The sequence below is a fragment of the Mytilus californianus genome, unplaced genomic scaffold (genome assembly GCF_021869535.1).
Source record: "Mytilus californianus isolate M0D057914Y unplaced genomic scaffold, xbMytCali1.0.p SCAF_5, whole genome shotgun sequence".
Lineage (NCBI taxonomy): Eukaryota > Metazoa > Mollusca > Bivalvia > Mytilida > Mytilidae > Mytilus > Mytilus californianus.
In genome coordinates, this window is record NW_026262701.1 from 41,959,461 (window position 1) to 41,977,165 (window position 17,705).

Here is a 17,705-nt window from a genome sequence, read left to right on the forward strand (position 1 = left end):
CCCAAAATCAATCCCCACCTTCCTATTGTGGTATTGAACCTTATGGTAAAATTTCATAGAGATCCATTCACTTAAACTAAAGTTAGAGTGCGAAAACCATTGTGTATTCGGACGACGACGACGAAGCCAACGTCATACCAATATACGACCACAAAAATTTTTTTGCGGTCGTATAAAAACTAAAGCATAATTGAACCCACAAACTCATGTAAATTTAAACATATACCTATCTCTGTCGTATCCACCAGGTGTGCTATTAGCTGTTGAACTTGGACTTTGTCTTGTAGGTGCAGGATTTTGTATTCCTTTTCTACCATCTAATGCCATTTTAACATCTACAATATAGAACTTTAAATTAACAGATTATAATAATGAAATTTGTAATGACTTATTGATTACTCCTTATTTCACATTTGAAATCAACATAGTTAAAATCTAAACATTATGTCATAAATGAGGAATTTTTCAAATGACCAAACTGAGGGCAAAAGGCTCTTCCATAAAAATGTCATAATTAAGGTACAGCCAACTCTCATTGTCTCGAAGTCAGCCTTACCAAAGAAATATTTTGAGATACCCATAGTTCGACTCAAACAAATACTAGAAGTTTGACAAACCAAGGGATACAACTCTTGCTTAGCTGGGTAAGGCTAAAATTAATCAAGAAGAATATGGGTAGGGGATCGATATTCTAGTCTAGGATCGATGTATCTGTGTGTAATGGTATTTTATTATTATAATAAAATTATATGATTGTTCAACATTTATATATTCTTTGTACAGTGACAATTTTTATCCTGTGGTTTTTAGCCGAGAGAGTAATTTCCAATCGATCTTAGCTAGATTTAAAGTTGACTAAATTCTTCATTCTCATATACAAGAGATTTGTTTAGAAAAATAAGATTTTTTTTCATTTCTTTTATTTCAATCTTTTTCTGAAAGAGAAAAAAAATACCAAAAAAATTAAAGACGCTGACTGAGTAGTTTTAAGTCCTAATCCCTACTTTATGCACAACGAAGCTCATTAATGTATGATTACGGTTAATTGTTTTTAAAACATTTTGAATAATTTTTCATAAACTAGAACAATGTATCACTAATTATTTATCATGGTGATCAAAGATAATCTTAGATAAACACTAGTGGAAAATATGTCATAAATCAATACAGTGGTCAGTGACCAGAAATTTAATTACAGGTGAACTTTTCAATCCATTTAAATCCATGAGGTCATGTTTTATCATATGGGTTTTAAATCAAGATGAATAATGCAATTCAAATGCTTTTATTATCCTTTGGGACCATAAATTTGATCAGAGTCTACCAAAATTTTGACTCATCAGGAGTCAAAATACATATATTTATATGAAACAAAGTTTGGGACCACAGGAAAACTTCAACCTCAACCGAGTTGAAGACAACTAGAGTTAACTGTATATGGTGTGAAATTTAACAATTTATAATGTCTTACAAAGTGGGTTTTCAGAAATACTCCTCGGAAATTATGGAAATGTTTCAACCACTATCTACATGTACATGCTTTTATGGTTCCAACCATCAAAATTACAATAAAAAATTTTATTCACTTTTTAGAAAACCTGTAATTTTCAGTCTTACCTAGCTTGCTGCCTTTCAACAGGCCCCCATTTTCGTTCTCTACTGCTTGCAGTGCGTCTTCTTCTTTTTCGTATTGTACAAATGCAAATCCTCTGTCGTGAAGTGAGAGACCTAAAATACAAGAACATTACAGAATAATACACATTTTTCTAATTGATTTTTATAATGAAGCACAGTTAGCTTTGGGTTCTAACTTTAATGGTTTTTTGTAAATGAATGAGAATTTGGTACCCAATGATTTGATTAATACTCTCAAAAGTATTTTGTGTCTTTTACAGCTACATGCAGGTAATAAAATTTCAATTAATTTTGAATGAATGTTCATATAATATACATCTTACTGTTATCTACATGTTAGATTCTGAGGCATCAAATTCGAAGCCCCTTTTCAATGAACATTATATTGCAGTTTCAATAGAACAGCCATAATATAAAAAGAGAGTATAGAAACAGCTGTGTTGTGTCAAGCATTCTTTAAATCTTTCAACACCTCTTCTCTTATTCCAAATTGAATTCACCAACCACTGATACCTTTTATTAAATTTTAAGACTGTATACCCCTTTATGCAAAAACTTACAGGTTTCTTAGCGTTTTTTCTTCTTTTATAAGCATATTTTAAATAAAATGAATTTTTTTTTTAATTTCTTTAAATTTAAATATTATCTTAAAAACATTTATTTACACTTATTTGTATTTGTTAAGATGGAAAATATTCAACACAACATGGCTTTTTCCGAAAATGTATCATCTTTTTTCTCTCTCACTAAAATTGGTAAAAATTTGAATCTGGATACTTCAAGCTGGGATTTTTTAAACAATTAATTAATTAATTTATACATAGATCACATTTATTTCAGTCTTTTAAAACATTTTATCTTTATATTGAATTTAATGCATATATACCATGTATACCATCAAAGCCTTGTTTTTAATTGTGCTAACATATATATATTTATTCCTTTCAAATATATCTGTTCGGTTGATTTTCCGTTTTCTTTTGTATTTTCTGTATTTCTATTTCATTTTAAGGATTAATTCAATATAATAATCGGATACTAAGACTTACATTATACACTTTTATTGTAATAAATATCTTCATATTCATGAACATAGCATATTTAACACTAAAACCTATAATTAAATGTTAGATCTGCGTACTTTTCAGCATGAGGAAGTACAATAACAATACACTTGTATACTGATAACTTTACCATATAGTACGAATCCACGGTTGTTCTAATTGTCTTAGTCAACAGTCAAATAAAAAAGATCAGCAAATTTCTAAATACGATAAAACGCTCACGTGAAATTTCGCGCAAAATAATTTCCATCTCTGCTGCTTTTGATGCTGTGTTTTACAGTATTACATCACGATTATTTTCGCACAGCATAGAGTACTCCTTCTTTTTATTATTATTTATTTAGTGTGAACTTTGCTAAACTGTTGAGAATCTGATCTTTGATTACATAGGCCAGAGATAATGTGCAGCACTAACCTACAGTACATGCATGTATGTAAAGAAATTGCCTGAATATGATAAGAATAAGGCACAAAGTACTGGGTAGTAAAAAGGATTGCATACAAAATGAAATATATGATGGCCATCAAAAAGCACTCGTCCAGTATAATATGAATTAATTTTTTCTAACTTTCGAAAGGTAAAATGTTTTAGATTTTAAGCTTATTAAGTTATAAGCCTAGTATTTTTCATAACCTTTTCAGCCCATTAGTTGATGTCACTGCTGGTGGAATTTTCCTCCCTAAGATATCGTAATCGCCAGCCCAGAAGCCAGTACTATATGAAATATCATTGATACAGTCATCTCTAATACATTTTATTTTAACATTAAATCATTCAAAACACTGAATTAAGATTTTCTACCTCCAGGTATAGATGGCTGTTAAAATGTTTGAGACAACCTTATGGCATATTTTTGTTTTCAAAGCTTTTTAACTAAGCAACTGATTTTGGCTTTCTAATTGTTTTGATTCGAGCACCACTGATGAGTCTTATGAAGATGAAACACCTGTCTGGCCTTTACAAATATAAGGCTTGTATTTTTATTATGTCTTATTAATGAATTAAATTGTCAAAACATCTAACATAATATCAATTTGGTAAGAAATAGAATATTGTTTTATGCATGTACATTGGTTGTGCTGGTGCTTGAAAACTACTGATTACTTATTCTTTAAAAGAATATATATTTCCTAGTAATTCAGGTAGATATTTTCCCTGCATTCACAACAGAAGCAAAGTTCACATTACAAGCACTGATTTTTAGGGGCATGGAAAACAATACAAGGAAAGGAAGTGTGCTTATTCTAAATTGGACAATCTTTGTACATGTACAAATGTTTTCATTTTTAAATAAATAAAAAAAAAAGAGATGAAATAAGTTAATGCCAAATCCATAAAACTTTCTTACAAAATTCAATGACTAAATCATCTTCCAAACAACTTAATTGCAAATTTGAACTAACTTAGCATAAACACACTTGCTAACTAATAGCATTAAAAAGGCAAAAGGAAGTCAACAAATTGAATGTTCTTTATTTTCTTTATTCTTCTCCATAGCCACACTACAGTAAACTTTACATAAACCAAAAAAAAATGTATGTCTGTTTCCTACCTCTTAATGTTTCCTATTTTTGAACACTGATCCGAAAACTGACTTGCCACAAAAACCTACGCTAAATGGTGTTGTGTCTTTAAGAATAGATTACAAATCTATAACATGCTTAAACAATATTGACAAAAAATGGGGTAAAAACATTGGAAATTGCAAACGTTCAGTTGTCCATGCAAAAATTACTGGAAGTGTCGTGTAAATCAGGAGAAAACACATGATTTTTCTGGATTTCGCTAATAACAAAAAAGAGAAAGAATCCCGACAGACCAATTGTTTTAAGACTAAAGACAGGAAATAGACAAATAAATATTGTTTTTGACCTTAAGACTCATAGAAACATAAAATTTTATCAATGTATTGATTGGCACGAACTCTTTGAATCCTATTTCAACATCTGAAATTTCATAGTGAAAGCAGAACTTCGAATGTTAATAATGATCTTTCATCAAAATTTGTTTCCCAAACCTGACCCTCTATTTTTTAACTCGTTCAGTAGGTAGGGTTCTTTTCTAGAGAGACAGAAAACTACATGTATAGATACCAACTGCAAATACCTTTAACTTGGCAACAATTGAAAGTCTGACATACAAATGTACATGTATCCATGTTTTTTAAGAAAAAGTTAATGAATAATTAGATTTATCACCTGTTCCACATGCCATTCCTTGTCATTTAAATTTGTGAAAATCAGTATTTTTGATGTTTTGTTTAGAAACCCGGAACAGTATCAGGAAATTTTGACAAAGCACATTTTTATATAAAAAAAAAAAAAAAAATGTTTTATTTAATCGCCACATTTTTAAGTTGGTCAGTTGTGGGAATAAACATTACTGTCAAATCTGCCTTAAACTGTCATCTTTTTTCAGTAGTCAGTTTCAGACCCTTCAAAACATTTTTCTCTATATAATTTAACTCTTTTCAGCGGTCAACTGTTTAACACGGTCACCTAATTTTCACACGAAATTGTCATTTCAACTTTAGCAATGGTCATTTTAATGTTTTTAACTACTAATGTATTCAAGACAAAAAATATATGTGTTCAGTAATGAAGTCAAATTAAGAATCTGAACCATTTGCAACCGAGATCATGCAATAGGTGACCGTCAATTCCTCAGGTTCCACTCCTTCTGGTTTCCATTTAAAACCATATCAACAACTTATTCAACGAATATTAACATATGTGGAATGTTTTCTTCAAATTTACAACGCCAGAATCCACCATTTTTTATTTCACTGCTCACAAGAACAATAAATCTACAGATTGAAAACACAAAAACAATTTGTCATGATCCCAGCCATGGGCGATGTCGTAATCCCTTGTTTTTCTGAACCTCTTTTTATATGTAGCTAGTATTTTGAGGGTGATTGTCATTTTTTGTGTTAGACGAAAACACACCCGAAAATGACATTGTTTTGCAATTCAGAAGTGTGCCATTAAAATCAAATTACATCTGATATTTATATTTTTACCGGATTTTAAGTACATGTTAAGCGATGTTTTCTAATGAGTTCATTAGAGAATTCTCTTTTCAGCAAACTTAATTTTTATTAATAAACTGCATGCGAGGTAAAAGTTGCCAATTGTGGTCGTATGCATATGGAAGGTACAATATAATTGAAATGATGCCTGACTGACCCGATTTAAATGCATTATTTTTTAGGATCATCAATGACCAATCATATAAGCAGGATACATGTTACAACAAATTATTACGCCTTTTACGACTGTTTATTAGTGTGGCTTCATCAATGGTCATAAACACATCCCTATCTTTGAATGAATTGTTTTTTTAACTTTACACATTTGAAGTTCTTCTTATAACATTCATAAAATAACATATTATAACGGGTCCTCATAGTTGCTAACTTGCATGGCAATATCAATGACTACTACATCAGTGATGAATATTTTTCGTATACAACAGAATTTAGAATGCACTCTTGTTTCTTCATTCTTGTTTTATACCATTTGCGGTCCGGCAACTCAATCAAATTGGTTGCTAATGAATAAGATCAACGTTTCGGTGAATAATAATGTCTCAATGCATGTACAATAACACACTGATATCTTGGCTGTTTGAAGCAGATTTTTTTTATTTACTGTAATGAATGAATTCCTTTTGTTATAAAATTTTGCCAGTTGTTTCAATATGTACATGTATAACTATAAGCAAAGTTTTGAGTACATGTTCAATAATAATTTTTCTTTCTCTCATTCCACAGAATTGTTTGACTAACTATAGGGCCTAATATCTCTCTAACTATGGATCGACAGGACTCAGAATCTTCAGATTGTTTAATTAACTACAATGCTGTCAATTCTTACCTATTATTTTGCCATATTTTCCAAATATGTCCTCTAGCTCTTTCTTCGTAATAGTTCCAACTGGAACATTGCCAACAAACACTCTAGCCTTCATCAGCTCAATATCATTTATATTTGTACGATTTCCAATTGGAGGTGTTTTACTTCTTGGTCTAGGAGATCTACGTCTTAATGATGAACTATGACTGCGACTTCGACTACGGCTTCTTCTGTGAACTCTAGGGGATCTCCTTGGTGACCTTCTTGGAGATCTCCTTGGCGACCTTCTTGGAGATCTCCTTGGTGACCTTCTTGGTGATCTCCTAGGTGACCTTCTGTCGCGACTCAATGACCTACGATGTGATCTACTATTACGACTCCGACTTCTGCTGCGACTTCTTCTGATTCTTGGACTTCGACTCCTGGATCTCTTCAACGATACAATAACTCTACCAAATCGGTCTAAACGCTCGCGTGATCTACTACGGGATCTGGTTGGCATTTTTTACCAAAAACTATATCTGTAATATTCTCAAAATGTAAAGAATAACATTCAAAGAGGCAAAAAATCCTGTAATGGAAATATAAAACAATTATTGAACAATATGATAGCAATATTTAAGAGCATGCAAAATTTTTTGTCCCTCATTGTTCTTTTCTCTCTGACCTTAATTTTCAACCTCCTTGCTAATTTTGGCTCACAGTAAAATTACTGTTGTCAATTTTAAATTGTCCAAATCATTATTTCTCTCCTAGACTAGTATAAATTAAAGCAGAACTATTTGCTTCCACCCCTAAGAAACTTGTAAACATGAAGTTATTATTATAATCATTTGACAAGTTTGAGGAAATTAAAAGGGCATATTTCTGATTTAACTGGTCTGAACCAAATTCTTGCCTGTAGAATCAATTATTCCCTAGATTTGTAAACCAACCCAATAATAAACAACAAATCCACAATGACCCAGACCATGGTGAACTTATGTCAAAAATCATATCACTAAAGCATTGAAATAAAGTCCCAAGATTTACAAGATGTCAAAATATTAAGGATTTCTTTTTCATGTTATTTGCAGTATTATACAAATTTTGTCTACTTATATATTCCATTCTGTTTTATGGAACTTCATCCTGCATTTAAACAATTATTTTTAAATATTTTTGCCAGATGCAAATGGTCATTTAATGCATAATGTACTGTACATTTATGTATTTTATATATATTGTAAAAAGACACATTAGTATACAGGACATGTAGGATGTCTGAACAAATAAACCCACTAAATATAATTTATTTAATACAAATTAAAACTGCCAATTTTTTGTTGTTCTACAGAACAACTTTTGGCATTCATGGTAACGTCTCTCTTCATTCTCATGTACTTTTTATTTGACGTGTTTCACCAGTTTTTGCAATAACTTAATGGAAATCAAGATTTAAAGACAAACTTATACTTGTATTTACCTTTAAGAACATCTCTTAGTGCAAAATGTAAAATTCCGAATAAAAAACCGTTTTGAAAAAAATCCCGAAGAGTCTTAATTTGATGTGCCTACCATGCTGAAAAGTAGCAGATCAACATTTAAGGTCTCTAGCAAGAACTTTAGACTTAAAAAAAAAATTTCAACAATGCAGACTTAAAATTTGTCTTACCACCAAACTAGACTCTTACAACTAAAATATGCAGCATCCTGAACCAGTTTACAATATACATGTATGATTTTTTCCACAAAACTGAATTAAATGAAGTAAATCTTAGCCAATTGATAACCTTTATGTTTAAAAATATTTGTAGAAAGATTTAAAATGTCATAGCTTGACATGAGATAAACTTAGATCTCCTCATGCCAAGATGTGGAAAACTATTTTAAAGAAGTAAAAACTCTTTTTTTTTTGTCAGAAATTTTGAAACAGTGCAGTGAATGAAAAAAATCCATTAACATGATTAAGAAAGATATTTTTACTATTTATTGTCACTAAATTTGTTTCATGGAAATAAACATTGTTTTATAACAGTAAAATTCACTCTTAATCCGTTTCTACTTTCTAGTCATGAGTCGGCATCATTACCCTAAAAGGAGAGAAAACTACTCAAGAATTCTGAATTAACGGAAATTGAATTTAAAATTTGATTGAAATGAGTAAACATAGCACATATACCTAGTCTTTATTATACCCGATATTGATAATATAAATAATTTCATTTGCAAAGGTTTTCTTTAAAGTTTGGCACTGGCTATGGTTATCCGCACAAATGTAGCCCGGTTTTTGTTTCATTAATTGTTGTCGTAGCAATGTCATTGTGACTAGTTTGATAGCCGTTTGGTATCTTCCGCCTTTCTTTTACATACATGTGTTAGACACAAAATGGAAGAGGGACCCAATTTCATATTTTATTGTTACCTGCAGTTATTGTTACCCGCAAATTTTTTACATTTGAAAATAAGGTCTTTTTTGTGTGTAGCATCAGGATACTTTGTACTGTCTTCGTGTCAAAATTTCCATCTTGAATCGTTGAAGTTTATCATTGAAATTTAGAAAAGATATAAACTTTTCACCAACCACAAATTGGACATCTTGTTCATTTGAATAGCAAGATGTTTTAATCAACCCCCTTTGGCAAAAATGAACGTCACATGGGTCAAAACATCTGGAAGTTTAATCATGTTAATGATTTAACATCATAATTTTATTGTTTAAATTTATTTCACAGATTGCTCGCAAATCAAACATTTTTATGAATTTTTTCGTGTAACAACTGCAGGTAACAATAAAAAATTAAATTATTGGGTATCTGGTCCGTTCCCTCCCAAAACACATTCGCACCCCACGTTTGCCTACTGGGTTTGTAGGCACCCTATTTTTATGCAGATACCAGTTGAATTATTAGATGTATATATCAATATATCTGTATTTTCATGAATAAAAGTTCGTGAATTTTTGCGAATGAAATATTTATTGTGTGATTAGATAATTAATTATCAAATGTTAATCATGTATGATAACTATTAATTAGTATTTATAAAGCTAATTGGGTATCATCAAAAGTCCATTACTAGAGTAATGGACTTCTGGTATCATTGTAAAAACAAAGAAGATTTTCAATCGAAAGCATGAAAGATAAACATGTGCTTTGTAGCCCGGTTTTTGTTTCATTTGTTGTTGTCGTAGCAATGTCATTGTGACTAGTTTGATAGCCGTTTGGTATCTTCCGCCTTTTTTTTACATACATGTGTTAGAGACAAATGACGAGTCCTTTGATCATCATGAAAATATCTATTATTCATTTTCGTCAAAATAATTCACAAAATCAAAACCTGTTTACGTTTTTAGATTGTCACTTTATTTTTAACAATAAACACACTTATTATCTTTATTTTATAGCAATACACCAACTAAAGCATAACCTTTAAAAAGGGTGCAAATGTGAATGAGAGCGATCGTGACTTAGGGCGAATGGACCCAGATTCAAATTATTGTTGCCTGCAATTTCCGTATGAAATCTGGTCCCTCTCCAGAAATACATCTCGACAATTAGTCTCGGAAGTAACAATAATTATTTATAGTTTTTTTTTGCGTTAACAGTAGCCAGTGCCATAAGTTTTGGTGGTTTTCAGGGATTCGCATACACAGTTACACTATCTATCAGTTGGCAAGTTGTAGCCATTTTTGGCACTTTTGTTCAGGTGTCTATCATACATGTATGTGTAAACAATTTTAGCTATGTACATATTTCAAATACTTTGATACTAAAAGTGTTTGTTTTGATGATCATTAAATCATACATTATTTAGCTTTTTCTAGCACATGTGCAAGATACGAAAGTGAGCAAGAAACGTTCTAATCTGGTTTATTTCATCGTTTTTTTTCTGCAAACCTTTGATTACGTGAAGTATTTCACAAAACAAGCACTATCTTTCCAAATCTTATTGGAAATGTTTCAGTAAATAACAAACAGTACCAAATGTAGATAATGAACAATCGCCCGCACTGCTTCAGCCTCGTTGTCGATTATACATTATGCATTGGATGATATTATTGGCTATGCTGAAAAACGTATCCAATCAAAACATTTTTTACAAGTAAGACCGGTGCTAGTTCTTGATGCCGAAAATGTCAGCTGAGCAGACAGAGGGTACTAAAAGAGTTATATCTCATGAACACGACCAATAATTTCAGTTCAAAAACTCATTAACATAAAAAAAACTGAGCCCTTTTAAAAAATATCTAGGACATACCCTGTCACACGCAGGTTGATCAGTTGTAATTGACAAAACATCCTGTCTTGCAGTTTGAGTTTTGACAGCTCTGCTGGCAAAAAAAAGTTGTACACAATATAGTGTTATTCCTCTTATATTAACCAATATTGTTCAAAGCAGAATATCATATTTGCACGACCTTGCAATGCATATGTAACAGGAGTATGTTTTGTGGTAAAGACTGAATCTTGTAACTCGTACTCTGTTCATTGCAAAGTTCGATATTTGATAGTCCAAATAATTACACCGTCTAGAAATGCTATTTTTGATTTTTGCTGTTACGCCTTCCTACAAAGTTGAAGGTAGGCGTCCAAAAAAAATTTATCAAAAAGCTGTACAAAACGTCATAATTATTTGGACTAGATATTTGATATAAACAAGTATAACGTTAGATGATTTATTTACTTTAAAAGTACTTAATGGATTGTTACATAAACAATATAATTCCCCTAGTGGTAGACGTTCTAGAATTCTTACCAAGTGAAAAGCTTAGTTAGTTTCAGTTGTTTTGTTGTTGTCAATATCCAGGCTGCTAGGGACCCATGCGCTGGCTGTATTTATACTTAGGACCCGACTGGGCTCGGGACAACGGAAGTGTCCAGATAGGACTACAATGTAAAGCAACATGACTTTATAGAATGAGGGAAATATGTGTATGTTGGGTCTGAATGTCTACACTGCAGCTACAATTGAAAACACGTATTCCTCGGTTCCGTGATGGACATTAATTAAAGTTCACGGAAATCCCTGATGGACACAATTAAATGATTGCAACATGTCACCTAGATTATGTCCCCATTGATCAGCGAAGTCCGCGATGACAGTCTATTATTGGGAATTTTTAAGATTTTAAAATCAATTCAGGTACTGAAGTTTGCTATCTTTTTGTGAGTGCAAATAAGATAAGCAATGAGGTCTATCAAGGTCTGTGTGTAGAATTAATAATAAAAATTATCAAGGTCTGCATGTAGAATTAAAAAAAAAGTTTAAACACTTCTTTATTTATAACAAATTTATATTGTGATATCTAAATTACTTGTGTTGATTCAACGAAAAATATTTTAATTTTGTCTTCCAATAAAGAGTGATTTGTTTTTACTAATTTAAAACATGCTATCTTTATTGTACCCTGATAGATATGTTACATCGATTACAATACCTGGTCGATTGAAATTTTCATGGTGTTTTTTTTCGAGCCTTCGACTTTAGTCGAAAAAGCGAGACATAGCGATCCTACATTCCGTCGTCGGCGGCGTCCACAAATATTCACTCTGTGGTTAAAGTTTTTTGAAATTTTAGTAACTTTCTTAAACTATCCTGGATTTCTACCAAACTTGGACAGAAGCTTGTTTATGATCATAAGATAGTATCCAGAAGTAAATTTTGTAAAAATAAAATTCCTGTTTTTCCGTATTTTACTTATAAATGGACTTAGTTTTTCTATCGGGAAATATTACATTCACTCTGTGGTTAAAGTTTTTAAAATTTTAATAACTTTCTTAAACTATCCTGGGTTTCTACCAAACTTGGACAGAAGCTTGTTTATGATCATAAGATAGTATCCAGAAGTAAATTTTGTAAAAAAAAAAATCCATTTTTTCCTTATTTTACTTTTAAATGGACTTAGATTTTCTGCCTGGAAACAACACATTCACTCTGTGGTTAAAGTTTTTAAAAATTTAATAACTTTCTTATACTATTTTGGATTTGTACCAAACTTGGAAAGAAGCTTGTTTATGATCAAATGCTAGTATCTAGAAGGAAATTTTGTTTTCTTCCAGTTAACATTACATTCAGTCTGCAGTTAAAGTTTTTAAACATTTATTAGATTCATAAACTATCCTGGGTTTTTTACCAAACTTGGACAGAAGCTTCTTACAATCAAAAGATAGTATCAGGAGGAATATTTTTATTGTTTACTTCCTCATTTTTGTTGAGCCTGCGATTAACAGAAAAAGTAGGCGAGACACTGGGTTCCGCGGAGCCCTTACGAATTTTTGTCGAGCCTTCGACTTTTGTCGAAAAAGCGAGACATAGCGATCCTACATTCCGTCGGAGTCGTCGTCGACGGCGTCCACAAATATTCACTCTGTGGTTAAAGTTTTTGAAATTTTAATAACTTTCTTAAACTATCCTGGATTTCTACCAAACTTGGACAGAAGCTTGTTTATGATCATAAGATAATATTCAAAAGTAAATTTTGTAAAAAAAAAATGTATTTTACTTATAAATGGACTTAGTTTTTCTGCCAAGAAACATAACATTCACTCCTTGGTTAAAGTTTTTGAAATTTTAATAACTTTCTTAAACTATCCTGGATTTCTACCAAACTTGGAAAGAAGCTTGTTTATGATTAAAAGATAGTATCCAGAAGTAAATTTTGTAAAAAAAAATTCCATTTTTTCCGTATTTTACTTATAAATGGACTTAGTTTTTCTGCCAGTTAACATTACATTCACTCTGGTTAAAGTTTTTAAAATTTTAGCAACTTTCTTAAACTATCCTGGATTTGTACCAAACTTGGACAGAAGCTTGTTTATGATTAAAAGCTAGTATCTAGAAGGAAATTTTGTTAAAATTTTGTTCAATTTTTTCTGTATTTTACTTATAAATGGACTTAGTTTTTCTTCCAGTTAACATTACATACAGTCTGCAGTTTAAGTTTTTAAAACATTTATTAGATTCATAAACTATCCTGGATTTGTACCGAACTTGGACAGAAGCTACTTACAATCAAAAGATGGTATAGAAAGGAATATTTTTATTAATTGTTTTCCTCATTTTTGTTGAGCCTGCGATTAACAGCAAAAGTAGGCGAGACACTGGGTTCCGCGGAACCCTTACGAATTTTTACTATTTATTGAAGTAAAAAAATGATAAAAAGTAAGATATATTTAAACTTTTATCTTTTGGCATGTTTCAGCTGATATAAATGAATGAATTTGATATGTTTTATTCATTTTTGTTGAGCCTTCGACTTTAGTCGAAAAAGCGAGACATAGCGATCCTACATTCCGTCGTCGGCGGCGTCCACAAATATTCACTCTGTGGTTAAAGTTTTTGAAATTTTAATAACTTTCTTAAACTATCCTGGATTTCTACCAAACTTGGACAGAAGCTTGTTTATGATCATAAGATAGTATCCAGAAGTAAATTTTGTAAAAATAAAATTCCTGTTTTTCCGTATTTTACTTGTAAATGGACTTAGTTTTTCTGCCAGGAAACATTACATTCACTCTGTGGTTAAAGTTTATAAAATTTTAATAACTTTCTTAAATCATCCTGGATTTGTACCAAACTCGGAAAGAAGCTTGTTTATGATCATAAGATAGTATCCAGAAGTAAATTTGTTAAAAAAAAATTCCATTTTTTCCGTATTTTACTTATAAATGGACTTAGTTTTTCTGCCAGGAAACAATACATTCACTCTGTGGTTAAAGTTTTTAAAATTTTAATAACTTTCTTAAACTGTCCAGGATTTGTACCAAACTTGGACAGAAGCTTGTTTATGATCATAAGATAGTATCCAGAAGTAAATTTGTTAAAAAAAAATTTCATTTTTTCCGTATTTTACTTATAAATGGACTTAGTTTTTCTGCCAGGAAACATTACATTCACTCTGTGGTTAAAGTTTTTAAAATTTTAATAACTTTCTTAAATTATCCTGGATTTGTACCAAACTCGGACAGGAGCTTGTTTATGATCATAAGATAGTATCCAGAAGTAAATCTGTTAAAAAAAAATTTCATTTTTTCCGTATTTTACTTAAATATGGACTTAGTTTTTCTGCCAGGAAACAATATTTTCACTCTGGTTAAAGTTTTTAAAATTTTAATAACTTTCTTAAACTATCCTGGATTTGTACCAAATTTGGACAGAAGCTTGTTTATGATCAAAAGCTAGTATCCAGAAGGAAATTTTGTTAAAATTTGTACCTGTTTATCCATATTTTACTAATAAATGGACTTCGTTTTTCTTCCAGTTAACATTAAATACAGTCTGCAGTTAAAGTTTTTAAAACATTTATTAGATTCATAAACTATCCTGGATTTATACCAAACTTTGACAGAAGCTTCTTACAATCAAAAGATAGTATCTAAAGGAATATTTTTATTGATTTTTTTCCCTCATTTTTGTTGAGCCTGCGATTAACAGCAAAAGTAGGCGAGACACTGGGTTCCGTGGAACCCTTACGAATTTTTAACACTTTTACCTACTAATTCAGTCCTTATAGGTCATGATATTGCATATTTTAGATATATATAAAGAATTGACAAATTAATTATTATAACATTTTTCAATCAAGATAATTAAGTCTCCCAAACGAATTCTTCTTCTTCTTCTTCTTCTTCTTCTTCCTCTTCCGCCGCTTTTAAATTTGAACTTGTCCGCACACGTTCTCCATAACCGCTTGTCAGATTAACTTAGGGTTTCACAATATGTTAGACTAACATGTCTAGTGGTGCAATCAGGGTTTTGTTTGTGCAATGGGGTTTATAAAGGGGTACTTTGAGGGGCAAAAAGAAAAGAGGGTTTTACTATAGAACCCTATGGGATTTTATTTTTTTAAATTTTCAAATGATTATAAATTGAAAACCGTTTGTGATAGACACAATCTTTTTAATTGAAAATGTTCTAAATGATAAAGCCCATTAAATGAAATACAGGGTTTGTCCCCAGGGGTCAACCCCACCCCCTGCCATTTAAGAAAGTTCTAATACCTTGTAAGTGGTCAAGATCCCCATCCCTAAACCATATATATTCTGGTTTGTCATGCTAAGATGGTTTGAATGATATACAGGGTTAGTCCCCAGGGGTCATCCTGACCCCCTGCCATTTGAGAAAGTTCTAATATCTTGTAAATGGTCGAGATCCCCACCCCTAAACCATATATACTCTGGTTTGTCATGATAAAGCACATCAAATGAAATACAGGATTAGTCCCCAGGGGTCACCCCACCCCCTGCCATTTAAGAAAGTTCTAATATCTTTGTAAGTGGTCAAGATCCCCACACCTAAACCATATATATTCTGGTTTGTCATGCTAAGATGGTTTGAATGATATACATGGTTAGTCCCCAGGGGTCATCCCGACCCCCTGCCATTTGAGAAAGTTCTAATATCTTGTAAATGGTCGAGATCCCCATCCCTTAACCATATATATTCTGGTTTGTCATGATAAAGCACATCAAATGAAATACAGGGTTAGTCCCCAGGGGTCACCCCCACCCCCTGCCATTTAAGAAAGTTCTAATATCTTGTAAGTGGTCAAGATCCCCACCCCTAAACCATATATATTCTGGTTTGTCATGCTAAGATGGTTTGAATGATATACAGGGTTAGTCCCCAGGGGTCACCCCGACCCCCTGACATTTGAGAAAGTTCTAATATCTTGTAAATGGTCGAGATCCTTACCCCTAAACCATATATATTCTGGTTTGTCATGATAAAGCACATCAAATGAAATACAGGGTAAGTCCCCAGGGGTCACCCCCACCCCCTGCCATTTAAGAAAGTTCTAATATCTTTGTAAGTGGTCAAGATCCCCACACCAAAACCATATATATTCTGGTTTGTCATGCTAAGATGGTTTGAATGATATACAGGGTTAGTCCCCAGGGGTCATCCTGACCCCCTGCCATTTGAGAAAGTTCTAATATCTTGTAAATGGTCGAGATCCCCATCCCTAAACCATATATATTCTGGTTTGTCATGATAAAGCACATCAAATGAAATACAGGGTTAGTCCCCAGGGGTCACCCCCATCCCCTGCCATTTAAGAAAGTTCTAATATCTTGTAAGTGGTCAAGATCCCCACCCCTAAACCATATATATTCTGGTTTGTCATGCTAAGATGGTTTGAATGATATACAGGTTTAGTCCCCAGGGGTCACCCCGACCCCCTGACATTTGAGAAAGTTCTAATATCTTGTAAATGGTCGAGATCCCCACCCCTAAACCATATATATTCTGGTTTGTCATGATAAAGCACATCAAATGAAATACAGGGTTAGTCCCCAGGGGTTACCCCCACCCCCTGCCATTTAAGAAAGTTCTAATATCTTGTAAATGGTTGAGATCCCCACCCCTAAACCATCTATATTCCTATTTGTCATGTCTCGAACATTTGAATGACGTATACGGTCAGTCCCCAGGAGTTCCCCCCACCCCCAATGTTCTAATATCTTGTAAATGGTTGAGATCCCCACCCCTAAACCATATATATTCCTGTTCGTCATGTAAAAAACATTTGAATGACGTATAGGGTCAGTCCCCAGGGGTTCCCTCCACCCCCAATGTTCTAGTATCTTGTAAATGGTCGAGATCCCCACCCCTAAACCATATATATTCTGGTTTGTCATGCCAAGATGATTTGAATGATATACAAGGTTAGTTCCCAGGCATCCCTAATGCATATAACTTTACTGGACCAAACCAATTTTCACTGGACGTTGCCCAATGTCAGGCGACCCTGGGAATTACGAATTATGGGAGCTTCATTTGGGAGACTTCGTAACAGCATCCTGTTACAATCATTTCTTGTTTTTATTGAAAATGCATAATTTTTTACAGGTACATAAAACTACAGGTAAATGAAGTTACAGGTGTCTTATTACCTATCACCTGGCATTGCTAGGTGTGATTATTTAATTACTATAAAAACAACAGCCCCCAATAAATGCAGTGTTTTCCCTAGGCTATTCAAGCATTGCGGTACCGCTACGCATAAATTTCGACCGTCATGCTTTCATCATTGCCGCAATGCATCCCGCTATGTGTGAAAATTATAACTGTAAAATATTTATTATCGATATTTTGAAAGTGAAGTGACAAGTAACAACACTCCACGGGTGTTTTAAACTCATCCGACTGATAATTGGATGCATC

At 32.4% G+C, this 17,705-nt stretch overlaps 2 protein-coding genes across 14 annotated transcripts in view; one reads left to right on the forward strand and one right to left on the reverse strand.

Moving 5' to 3' along the window:
* The window catches only part of LOC127702198 (nuclear receptor coactivator 5-like), a 196,623-nt gene extending 186,059 nt beyond the window's left edge, over nt 1-10,564 (reverse strand). For 12 of the 13 annotated variants that reach the window (XM_052206297.1, XM_052206296.1, XM_052206295.1 and 9 more), the window contains exons 1-4: nt 10,520-10,564; nt 6,579-7,078; nt 1,618-1,728; nt 227-335 (exon numbers count right to left, since the gene is read on the reverse strand). In XM_052206297.1, the coding sequence (XP_052062257.1) occupies nt 227-335; nt 1,618-1,728; nt 6,579-7,059 (701 nt within the window). In that variant the 5' untranslated portion in view covers nt 7,060-7,078; nt 10,520-10,564. Of the gene's footprint in view, nt 1-226; nt 336-1,617; nt 1,729-6,578; nt 7,129-10,519 lie in introns of all 13 variants that reach the window. The other variant, XM_052206289.1, reaches the window with a different exon arrangement.
* Nucleotides 10,565-10,642: 78 nt separating this feature from the next.
* Nucleotides 10,643-17,705, forward strand: part of LOC127702211 (nuclear envelope phosphatase-regulatory subunit 1-like) — a 30,173-nt gene continuing 23,110 nt past the window's right edge. Inside the window, exon 1 of the mRNA XM_052206323.1 lies at nt 10,643-10,693. Coding sequence (XP_052062283.1) covers nt 10,663-10,693 — 31 coding nt within the window. The 5' untranslated portion in view covers nt 10,643-10,662. The remainder of the gene's footprint in view (nt 10,694-17,705) is intronic.